At 39.5% G+C, this 12,659-nt stretch overlaps 1 protein-coding gene across 4 annotated transcripts in view; it reads right to left on the reverse strand.

The window, feature by feature from the left end:
* The window catches only part of LOC125465171 (contactin-associated protein-like 2), a 1,711,179-nt gene that overhangs the window by 807,913 nt on the left and 890,607 nt on the right, over nt 1–12,659 (reverse strand). For all 4 annotated transcript variants that reach the window (XM_048558395.2, XM_048558386.2, XM_059638055.1 and 1 more), the window contains exon 10: nt 8,698–8,869. In XM_048558395.2, coding sequence (XP_048414352.1) covers nt 8,698–8,869 — 172 coding nt within the window. The remainder of the gene's footprint in view (nt 1–8,697; nt 8,870–12,659) is intronic.

The following is a 12,659-nucleotide window of genomic DNA, read 5'->3' on the forward strand; positions in this document are numbered from 1 at the left end:
GGCTCAAATCACAATTGATTACATCTCTCACTTCTTATCATTTAGGATGAAATGTATTCCTTTAGATCCAATCTGAGTAGTTCATTTTCCAAGCTTACAATTTCTGTAAATCATTTCTATAATATTCATGTTTATTTTGGAAAGAACATTCAAGTGGGCACTTTACAAGTGACAGATGGGTGCATAATAAAAACATTTCCATTTCCTAATGAGTTGTAAGCAACTACTTGACATTCAAAAATGAGCTAGTGAATTTGAATTCAATTTAAACATCTGATACATTTGTACTTAGCAAGAATTTAAAAGTAAAACAATATAAAACTCTTCAGGAGTTGCATTTAAAAAATCTAAACATCTTTATTAATCTTGGATTTAGTGGCATTTGATACAAACTTTGCTGCCATTCACAAGGAATTCTAGAATTCATGTCTAAGTATCTTTTTTGTTCCACCATAATCTACATATGATGAACAGAAATCAGAAGTATGTCGTGTGTTACATATTAACTTTAATCAAATGCCATAAATAACGTTTCAGGAGAATCTATTGATAACTGCAAAACAAATGGCACACAAATTCGGTTGCATAAATGTGAGCCTGAGTGCTGCCTAAATTGTAATCTCTACTGTAATATTTATTCATAATTTAATTATATTGAATCGTGATGTTTTCTGAATGTATTCAACAATATTTGATTCTTAACACAACCTTCATTGCACAAAAAATAATTTGTCCTAAGCCACATAAGCACTGCCATAATTGTACAAAGTATCATTGGAGTGTTATTTGTTACACTGGATGTTTTGCATGAGATGCTGACAATATGATATTCTCAGTGACAAGTAATGATAGATGATTCAACTTTAGCTGCAATGCTAGCATTCTCTAAATGAATTTATGCTTCAAAAAGTAAGCTGAACCAAATTGGAAAGTAACTGGGATATCTATCTCTTTCAGGGACTACAGGAAAGCAGCACACACAATCCTTTTTTGCATTAATTAAAGATGGTGTGGTAAATTCCTATTTTTCTGTTTGTACTCCAAGCCAGCGTGTGTGAAAATAACATTTAAAGGACAGTTAATTCTACATTTGACTGTTTTAAACTCAGTTGTATTCAATTCTGCTGAGCAATAGGATTGGGATTTGTTGTAAAATTCTTAAGAAGTCATTCAAAATAGATCAGGAGTTATTGGAAAGCAGTTGCAAGGTCACAGTTATTCGCAGAGAGAGGCAGACACAGACAGGAAGAGAGAGACAGATTTTGCGTGTGTGTGTGTGTGTGTGTGTGTGTGTGTGTGTGTGTGTGTGTGTGTGTGTGTGTGTGTGTGTGTGTGTGTGTGTGTGTGTGTGTGTGTGTGTAAGTAAGAGAGAGAATCAGACTCCATGTCATGCAGGGTTGCATTTAGCTGTGCCTCTGAAGGAAACTGAGCTACATGGGATCTATTTAATTGAGGTTCAAAGAAGTCCTAGAGCAGTTGAAAACCTCTGTCTAAGAAGAGCTCAGGCAGTGCCTAGGAGCTGTGAAGGGCTTGACAGAATCCAGTCCATAATCAATAGGTCGGTACAGCACAGAACGAGATATTAATCTGATGTAATTAGCAAAATTCAAGCTCAGAAAAAAAACCCTGTGGCAACTCTGTTGCAAATGGTCAGTGAAGATTTGGCGTTAAGCCCGTGGCTGAGTGCTGGAGTGCAGTTTCTGGGGTATAGACACAGAAAGGGAGAGTATTTCACAAGAATAGGTACAGTCTTTGAGACATGCTATGATGGACCAACATATAAGATGGAGTTTCATGCCCAGATTGTCAAAAGAGAAAAATTGTAATTCTTCTGAAATTTAATGAGGTTTGATGATTCACCATGTTGTTAACATTGAAGGGAAATTGCTGAAAAACAATGGGATTTGTTTTGTTTGGATTTGCTATCTGATATACACTGTGAGGTGTGCAATCAGGCTTCTATAAAAATTTAAAGAGAAAAGGATTAATAAAGACAATTGTAGGATAAATTAGAATGGGGACAAAAGAAATGGCAAAGAATTGATAACATATTTTGTTTCCGTCTTCACAAAAGAGGACAGAAATAATTTCCCAGAAATACTAGGGAACCAAGGGTCTAGTGAGTGGGAGTAAATGGAGAAAATTAAGTGTTCATAAAAAATGGTGTTGGAGAAATTAATGGGATTAAAGGCAGACAAACCTGGAGCACTAAGGGAAGTGGCCCTAGAAACATTGGATGCAGTGGTGGTTATCTGCCATAATTCTATCGACTCTGGTCCAGTTTCTACAGGGTGGCAATTATAACTTGAACACTTAAAAGAAAAAAAAATGCAGACCAGGTAGCCAAACATCTGCAGTGGAAAATAATTGCTACATTCTGTTACAACAGAATACTTAGATTAGTCAATGTTAGCATAGGTTTATGAAAAGGAAATTACTATTTTTTTTGAGAAAGTAGTAAGTTGAAACGACAAGGGAGAACCATTGGATGTGGCCATGAAGGTTTTGATAAGGTCTCACAGGAGAAGCTCATGGGCAAAACAAAATGCACACAAGTTTGGAGGTAATGAACTAGCATAGATTGAAAATTGGGTGACAGACCTGATACAATGAGTGGGAAAAATTTGGTCCTTTTCAGCTGGCAGATGGTGTGTAAAGGCATATTGCAGTGATCAGTGCATGAATCCCAGCTATAAATGACCAAATGCAATATTTCCAAAGTTTGCTGATGACACAAAACTAGATGAGATTGGGAGCATTGAGAATGATACAAGGAGTCTTCAAGGCAGTCTAGACAAGTTTAATGTATGGGCAACGTGGCGTACACACAATACAACATGGAAAAATGTAAATAAGCTTTAGTCTGAAAAACAAAGAAGGATGGGTATTATTTAAATGGTAATATATTAGAAAATATTGATGTACAAAGAAATCTAGGTGTCCTTGTAAACCAGTCAATGAATGCAAACATGTCAGTGGACCAAGCTATTAGGAAGGCAAATGGTATGTGCATTTTCATTGCAGAAGGATTTCGGTGAAGAACTAGGGATATATACAAGGCTTTGGGAATACCGTGCCTGGGGTATTGTCTGCAGTTTCTGTCTTTAGACCTAGGAAATTGTATACTTGCATTAAAGATACAGTAGTGAAGTTTTCACTATGCTGATACCAAGGATGAGAGCTATGATGAAGAGAGATGGGCTTGTATCGCTGGAGTTTAGAAGAATGTGAGGGAATCTGATTGAAATTTATAAAATTCTAACAGGGTGAGACAGACTTGATGAAGGGAGGATGTTTTCCCAGGTTGGAAGTCTGGAGTCAAGGATCACAGCCACAGGATAAGCAATAGGCCATTTAGGACTGAGAAAACATTTCTTCATGTAGATGGTCAACTTGTGGTATTCAGTGCAACAGAAGATTGTGGAGGCTGTATCAGTGAGTCCGTTAAATTAATTTTCTTTAGATATTAAAGGCATCTTGGCGTATAGACAGAAAAGGTTAATACGACTTTGTGATGTAACATCAGCCAATACCACACTGAATAGTGGAGCAGTCTTGAAGTATCCAATGGTCTACTCCTAGCTCCTAGTTTCTATGTTACAGACTGATTGAAAATGCACAGATTACTAGGTACATCGGACAGGTTTGGAAAAATATTTGAAGATTTATGCAAAACATGTTAATCTCAGCAAGCCCAAGGGAGAAAATTGTTTACTTGGTTAATCTGACAACATTAGATGGTCAAAGCAATAGGGCAGTTAAACATGAGAAAAGTAGTTGCTCAAAAGGTATTCAACATGAAAGCAACTATACAATGACGCTCGTATTAAAAACAGAAGAGTGATGTGGATCTAGGTGTTGGCCTAGTGGTGTTATCTCTAGACTATTAATCCAGAGACACAGGTAATGTTCCAAGATCTAAGGTTTGAATCCCACCATGGCAGATGGTGAGGTTTGGATTCGATAAAAATCTAGAATAGAGAGTCTAATGATGACCATGATAGCATTGTCAAATATCAGAAAAACCCATCCGGCTCACTAATGTTCTTTAGGGAAGGAAGTCGCCTTCCTTACCTGGTTTGGCCTGCATGTATCTCCAGATCCACAGCAATGTGATTGATTCTTAAAAGCTTCTGGGCAATTAGGGATGGGCAATCAATGCTGGTCTAACCAGAAATACCCACAACCTATGAATAAATTTAAGAAAATGGAATTTAACCCAAAGGGCAGATAGACAGGGCAACATGGTGAAAAATTATAAATTTTAGTTAGTAAGAATACTAATTGCTGACAAGTTATTTGAACTAAGACAAGATAGAAGTGATGTGGTCTATTATGGCAAGAAAATGGACATACTGTGGAGTAAAGAGAGTAAGAGATAACAGATCTCATGATGGAATGGATAAGCACAACATCACGGACTGATATAATGGAACTGTATAGGACAGGCAGGATTGGACCAAATTGCTTGTGTTCTTGTAGAAGTAGTGAATAAACATATAGTGAAAGTTGCTACTTGAGTTGGTGGCAGGCACAGCTGTCTACACCAACTTGTGTGCATAATCCGAGTAAAAGGAAACAAGTTTGAAACTTTGATATTTGTTAACATCTCATGGACATCATGCTATTTTCTACAAGAAAATCATTTGTTGCATAAGAATAATTTTTGAGCTATCAAGAACAAAATTTAATTTTTCTTAAATAATGTACTTTGCTTAATCTTAACTATCAACATCAATTCAAAATAAGCTGCTGTTAACAGGAAATTAATTCATGCCAGGAAGTGTAATATCCATTTAGCATAGGTAGCCTACTCACATTGTGATGAAGCAATTTATCTTTATTTCAGTAAACAAATAAGTTGTGACATCTCACTTATATGTTTCAAATGTGAATTATAATGGCTTTTATACTGTGTAGACACATGTAGTTAGAAAAAGACAATACCATTTTAAATCATCAAATTTACAAAATGTTATATTGATAAAATATTCAAACATTTAATGCCTATACATAATTAATGTACCTTAGATATAATTTAGGATTATTGTATACAGTCACAGAAGATTATGTACAATTAATAGAAGTGCACCATATAGTGATTCAAATTAATCAATGTAATGCAAAAGACCTTGTGAAGAGACTAATTTTTTTTCATTAGCTGCTTCATGTCATATTATGTGAAACTGTCTTTATCACCTTTTAACAGTCTATCCAAATCAGTCTCCCATCACAACATTCAACAGTTTCTTAAATCCATCTGGAGAACATCTCAAGGCCTTTCTAAGAGTTGACTATTGTTTGTATGAAAAACAACTTGATGTATTCACCTTTCATTAGTTTAAACTATTCTCCTGAGTCCTACTGCCATTGCTTAAACTACATTAGCGCAAGCGAATTAGTTTTTATTTTCCGTTTACCATTTCTCTAGTTTTGTTCACCTTCTGACGGGTGACCCTTGGGGTTGTAGAATCATGAGGGGCATGGATAGGGTGAATAGACAAGGTCATTTCCCTGGGGTAGGGGACTTAAAAACTAGAAGGCATAGGTTTAAGGTGAGAGGGGAAAGATTTAAAAGGGGCCTAAGGGGCAACTTTTTCATGCAGAGGATGGTGCATGTATGGAACGAGCCGCCAAAGGAAGTGGTAGAGGCTGGTACAATTACAACAGTTAAAAGGCATCTGGATGGGTATATGAATAGGAAGGCTTTAGAGGGATTTGGGCCAAATGCTGGAAAGTGGGACTAGATTTGTCCAGGATATCTGGTCAGCAAGGGTGAGTTGGACCAAAGGGTCTGTTTCTATGCTGTACGTCTCTATGACTCTACAGTTGCCCCTTTAAAATGTGCAAAACACAGGGCTGAATTTTGACAGAATCAGCTCAATCTCAATTTTAGTGAGGTTTTCATCTGCTTGCCCTAGTAAATTTTCTCATGCCATCTTCCAAAATTCACCTCATTACTTATACACCACACCCTATGTCACCCCACTCACTGCAGAAGTGGAAGAATTGGCCATTGCTAGGACCATGCAATACTTCTCATATTGGTGTCATGCTTAAAGTCCATGCATCCTGTCTACAACTTCAGATATAGGAGCAGAATTAGGCCATTTAACCCATCAAATCTGCTCCACCATTTGATTTTTATCGTGGACATGAAATCACTTTACACATCCATCCTCCATCGGGATGGTGTCAGGGTTCTCCGCTTCTTCCTGGAAAAAAGACCTGAACCATTCCCATACACCACCACCATCCTTCACTTGGCAGACCTTGTCCTCACTCTGAACAAATACTCTTTTACCTCCACTCATTTTTTTCAGGTCAAAGGCGTGGCCATGGTTACCCACATGGGTACCAGTTAAGACTGTTTTCTTTGTGGAGTACATGGGACATTCCTTGTTCTAATGCTATCGTGGACACCATACATAACTCTTCTCTTGATGGGATGATCAGTGCTCTTTCACTCTCTCATCCAGCATTGGAAAAGCTTAGCAATTGCACTTCCAATTTCACTCTCACCTTCACCTGGTCCATCTCTGACTCCTCTCTTCCTTTTCTCGACAGGCCTGTTTCCATTTCTGGTGTTACGCTGGACACCAAAATCCACTACAAACCGAACAACTCCCACAGTCACCTTGGTTATACATCCTCACTCCCTGCTTTCTATAAAGACACTATTCCATTCTTCACTACATCTGTTCTGATGATGCCAACTTCGACAAGGGGACTTCCGAAATGACCACCTTCTTCCTCAACCAAGCACTCCCGAGCACCGTAAGTTGATGGCCTTCAGCTGGGTCTGGCTCATCTCCCACACTTCAGCTCTCACCCCTTATCTTTCCTCCCACCACAGGGATAGGGTCACATTTGTCCTGCCTACCATCCCACCAGCATCCACATCCAGAGGATCATTAACTGCCATTTCCAACACCTCAAGCAGGATACTACTGTTTAACACATAGTCCCCTCCGGTCCTGTGTCAGCCTTCTGCAAGGACTATTCCCTTCAGGGCATCCTGGTCCAGTCCTCCTTCACTTCCAATACCCACTCACTTTCTCACAGCATCTTCCCCTACAGCGGCAGAAAGTATCACACCTGTCCTTTACTTCCTCCTCCTCACCAGCCAACGGCCTAAACACACCTGCACACCACTCAATCAAGTCTACTGCATTTGCTGCTCACAATATATTCTCATCTAAATTGGGGAAACAAAGCATAGACCGGACGGCCACATTGCAGAGTGCCTGCATTCTGCTCGCAAAAACGTCCGAGCTTCCAGTTGCCTGCCACTTCAATGTGCCCTCGTACTGTGCCTAACATCTGGGTCTCAGGATTGTTGCAGTGCTTCAGTGTAGCTCAGTACTTCATTTTCCACTTTGGAAATCCACCACCTTCTGGGCTCAAAATGGAGTTAAACAATTTTAGGGCTTGAAGTAACGTAGCTCACATCCTTACTCTAACCCCTACACAGCATGACTTGTTATGACATAGTCTACTGTTACACATGACCCATTGCTAGCCACTAACAGTCCCCATTAGCAACTGCTGATTCTCCCAAGCTGACCATTATCTGCTCCTTTAACTGTTCAACTATTCGTGTCTCTCTTTGGGCTTTATCTCCATCTATCGTTTACTCCTTAACTCCTCTCCCCATCCCACCCCCACCTGCACCACTTTGCATCTTCTGCATAAACACCAACCTTTCCCTAGCAGCTTTGAAGAAAGTTTACTGGACCTGAAATGTTAACTCTGCTTTCTCTCCAAGAATGCTGCCAGACCTGCTGAGTTTTTGCAACAATTTCTGTTTTTGTTTCTGATTTCTAGAATCAATAGTTTTTTTGGTCTTTCATTTGCTATTATCTAATCTAATGGAATCTTCCTGAAATGTTGAAACTTCTCAAAATTAAAACTAACATCTCAACTATCTCACTGTTCTTTTAAGACCTCAGGATAAAGTCCATCAGAACCAGAGTAATCATTAACATGCAGCTCCAACAATTTACTCAGTAAATTTACAATTTACTGGTTCCTTGATGACTTTACTTTTCTTAAGTTCCTTACTCCCTTCCATTTACTGATTTACAGCATTAACTTGGATATTACCTGCACCTTCTTATTGGATCGACCAATGCAACGTAGCTGTTCAATTATTTTGCCAACTCTTTATTTTTCATTATTAATTCCCTTGACCCACTTTTCTCAGGCCTGGTATACCTTTTTCTTTTCAAATATCCACAGAAATGCTTACTATGTCTTTTATATTTCTAGATAACTTTCTCTCATACTTCATTTTCCCCTCTTGATTAATATTTTAATCATGCAATGTGTTTTTTTTATATTCTGTCCAACTTGTATTCAAAACAATATATACTCAATGTGCTCAGAGATAATGGGAACTGCAGATGCTGGAGAATCCGAGATAACAAAGTGTGAAACTGGATGAACACTGCAGGCCAATCAACATCTTAGGAGCACAAAAGGTGACGTTTCGGGTCTAGACCCTTCATCAGAGAGCTCTGATGAAGGGTCTAGACCCGAAACATCAGCTTTTGTACTCCTAAGATGCTGCTTGGCCTGCTGTGTTCATCCAGCTCCACACTTTGTATACTCAATGTGCTGGTGTGACATTTGCCTGTGCTAAATTGCTGATACTTGATTTATGCTGAAAAATAAACTTTCTCATTATTTAATTACCTGTCTATGATAGCACACATGTCGATGTTAACGTTGGTAAACCGCCCGAGTTTTCCTTGCTCAACAGCGTGTAAGTCAACCAGCTGATCATCCACATGAAGAAGTTGCATGCAGCCTTGAAAGGAACGCCAAGAAAGACTTGGTTTTGTGTTGTTCAGTAGATCAGGGTAACCTGAAATAACAATATGAGTATGAATTTTTTTGGTACAGATATATTCAGAAACTAACAATTCCAGATCATTTATATCATGACAATGTATTGCTGTAAATTATTTCAATTCTTCTTAAGGTACAAGATTCCAATGTTCAAACTTTAAATGGATTACTAACATGTTAGGTCACTTAAGACAAACGAAGAGCATTAAATGTTAATGCAACATTCAGGTTATCAACACAGAAACCTTTAGAGAAATGGCATTCATGCATTGAATAGAATACACAACATTTTAAGGAAGGGCAATATGGTCTGTATACACCAACCATACCTCAATGTTATTAGCTGAAGAGCCATGACGATTACAATTAATTAGGTGTCATTACAGTATCCAATGATTTTAAAAATAGATTTAACATTTGAGATAACTAGTCAGCTTTTATAGTCTTGAGATCCCTTTATTGACTACAGAAATTACATTTCTTAATTTTGGCGATATCATCAGAAGGCAATACAACAGAAGGCAAAGCTTATTTGCTACACCATAGCTATGTTTTGGTTAAGGAGTGATCTGATTGATGTCTTCAAGATATTAATTTGAAAATACAGGATGGGTAAAGATAAACTATTTCTACTGGTTGAAGATTCTAGAACAAGGGGGCGTAGTCTGAGAATTCGGGCTAGGCTGTTTAACAGAGATTTAAGGAAGCACTTCCGCACACAAAGAATGGTAATTGTTTGGAGCACATTTCCACAAAATGACACTGGGTACTGGGTCAGTTGTTAGTTTTAAATCTGAGATACATATATTTTTGTTCAACAAAACTATTAAGGGAAATGGGCCAAAGGCAGGTACACACAGTTAGGCTATGGATCAGCCATGATTTCCTTGAAAGATGGAACAGGCTTGAGGGGCCTATTGTTTGTCAGTTCCTGTGAAGCTGAAGATGCTGGAAAGATGGTGGAATCGGATGGGATCCAACGAAACGTCACAGTGCCCATGTCCACTGACATGGCTACTAAAAACCGACTACCTTGCAGGGAATCAGGTGTTTTCCAGCAGAAGATCAGTAAGAGGATTCCACCAAGGAATGGGAGAAGTTCAGGTTTGCCATTTGGGAGGGTGAAGTAGTTTCCTGAGTTAAGTGTAGCTGCTTCAGAATGAAAGCCACTCAGTGTGTCTTTGTCTGCGTTCTTCACAAGGTTCATATTGTCAGTCTGCAATGGGTCTCATGTGCCCAATATTTTTGGAACCTAAAGCAGTGGAAGAGTGGATTTACTGGAACAGGGCTTTGATAGCAAATTACACAACCAGACTATCAGTTAACACCATCCATAGGACAGGTAGGTCAGGTTGAAACCAGCCAAGACCATCTTCAGCACCAAAAAGCACTGTCGCACAAGCATCTGTTTAAAACACATGGTAACTACCTCCAGATGCCTGAGAGAAGCCGTCACCTCAATGATGGCTAAGGATTTCTCGAGGAATGGTTAGAATGCAAGAGAAAAGAATAGCTATTTATTGTCACATGTATTTTTACAAAACAGAACGCAGTGAAAAGTTTTAGAAAGTCGCCATACCATATTACTGACTAGTACAAGCTCCGTTCTTTGTTCATTCACCGGATGAGGGGATCACTGGCTGGGTGAGCACTTACTGCCCATCCCCAATCACCCAGAGGACAGTTGAGAGTCAACCACATTGCCGTGTGGCTTAGAGTCACATGTAGGCCTGAACAGATAAGGACGACAGTTTCTTTCCCTAAAGGATATTAGTGAACCACGTGGGTTTTTTCCAACAATTGGCAATGATCTCATGGTCATGCTTAGACTTAATTCCAGCTTTTTATTGAATTGAAATTCTACTATCTGTCATGGTGGGATTTAAACCAGAATATTACCTGGGTTTCTGGATTAATCATGTAGTGATATTACCACTAGGCCATCACCTCCAACAACAAAACCTCCTGTCCAAGATAACTGTGATCCTAAGCTTTTCCACAAGTCGATCACTTCAAATCTCAAAGGGGGCATATGGGTCATTTCCTGGGCTGCAACACATTGACATATACAGGAAGTGACAAAATGTACTATTCAGGTGGATGAAGGAATTTGTTGGATTCTCAACAGATACTGATAGGCAGACTGCTACAGAAGTCATCTTTGGGGTCAACACAAAGTTCCAACAGGTATAGGGTGTAATCAAATGCACGCATGATCATTGAGGTTCCCTGTGAATTACCAGCTGATTTTGTACAACAGAAGGAGCTTCATTCCCTTAAATTTCAACTTGTCTGTGACTGTCAGAACAAAAAATCTTGATGAGCGTTCATTTACCTGGAAGTTCTCACGATGCTTATATTTTAAGTAACTCCAAGATCCCACAGTTATTTGACGTCCCTGGGTTGGATAGTTATACAGTCACACGGCATAGAAACAGACCCTTTGGTCCATACTTGTCCACACTGACCAGCTGTCCCAAATTTAACTAGTCCCACTTGCCTGCAATGTCCCATATCCCTCTAAATCTTAACTATTCATGTACCTGTCCAAATGTCTTTTAAATGCTATTATTATACCCACATCTACCACTTCCCCTGGCAGCTCATTCCATTCATGCACCACCCTGTGTGAAAATGTTGTGTCTCAGGTCCCCCTTAAATCCTTCCTCTCTCACCTTAAACATATACCTTCTTTTGGACGGTCTTACCCTAAGGAAAAGGCCTTCGCTCTTCAGAGATAACACGGTGTGAAGCTGGATGAACACAGCAGGTCATGTAGCCTCAGAGGACCAGGACAGTTTGACGTTTCAGCTCGAGGCCCTTCTTCAGAAAAGGCCTTCGCTGCTCATCTTATTTATGACCCAAATGATTTTATGTTTCTTGCCAAGGTCACTTCTGGGTGATCCTAGATCCTGGGTGACCACGTCCAACCCCTCTGAATGTGGCTGTTTTCCTGGATTATCTAATGATCAGTAGTTACACTACAGTACAAATGTGCGGAAGATGTACTGTTCTTCGATATCAATGCTTATAGCGTGTTCGCAAGAAGTATTCCAACTAGTGAGTTTTGAGAAGATTTGTAGCTCAGGTTGAGGTTCTGGATGTGAGTTTGCTCGCTGAGCTGGAAGGTTAGTTTTCAGACGTTTCGTCACCATTCTAGGTAACATCATCAGTGAGCCTCCGACGAAGCGCTGGTGTTATGTCCCACTTTCTATTTATCTGGTTAGGTTTCCTTGGGGTGGTGATGTCATTTCCTGCATTGGTGATGTCATTTCCAGCTCTTTTTCTCAGGGGATGGTAGATTGGCTCCAAATCAATGTGTTTGTTGATGGAGTTCCGGTTGGAATGCCATGCTTCTAGGAATTCTCGTGCGCGTCTCTGTTTGGCTTGTCCTAGGATGGATGTGTTGTCCCAATCAAGGTGGTGTCCTTCCTCATCTGTATGTAAGGATACGAGTGATAGTGGGTCATGTCATTTTGTGGCTAGTTGATGTTTATGTATCCTGGTGGCTAGCTTTCTGCCAGTTCGTCCAATGTAGTGTTTGTCACAGTTCTTGCAAGGTATTTTGTAGATGATGTTTGTTTTATTTGTTGTCTGTATAGGGTCTTTTAAGTTCATTAGCTGCTGTTTTAGTGTGTTGGTGGGTTTGTGGGCTACCCTGATGCCAAGAGGTCCAAGTAGTCTGGCAGTCATTTCGGAAACGTCTTTGATGTAGGGGAGAGTGGTTATGGTTTCTGGGCCCATTTTGTCTGTTTGTTTGGGTTTGTTGCTGAGGAATTGGCGGACTGTGTTCATAGGGTGCCCAT

The sequence above is a fragment of the Stegostoma tigrinum genome, chromosome 2 (genome assembly GCF_030684315.1).
Source record: "Stegostoma tigrinum isolate sSteTig4 chromosome 2, sSteTig4.hap1, whole genome shotgun sequence".
Taxonomy (NCBI): Eukaryota; Metazoa; Chordata; class Chondrichthyes; order Orectolobiformes; family Stegostomatidae; genus Stegostoma; species Stegostoma tigrinum.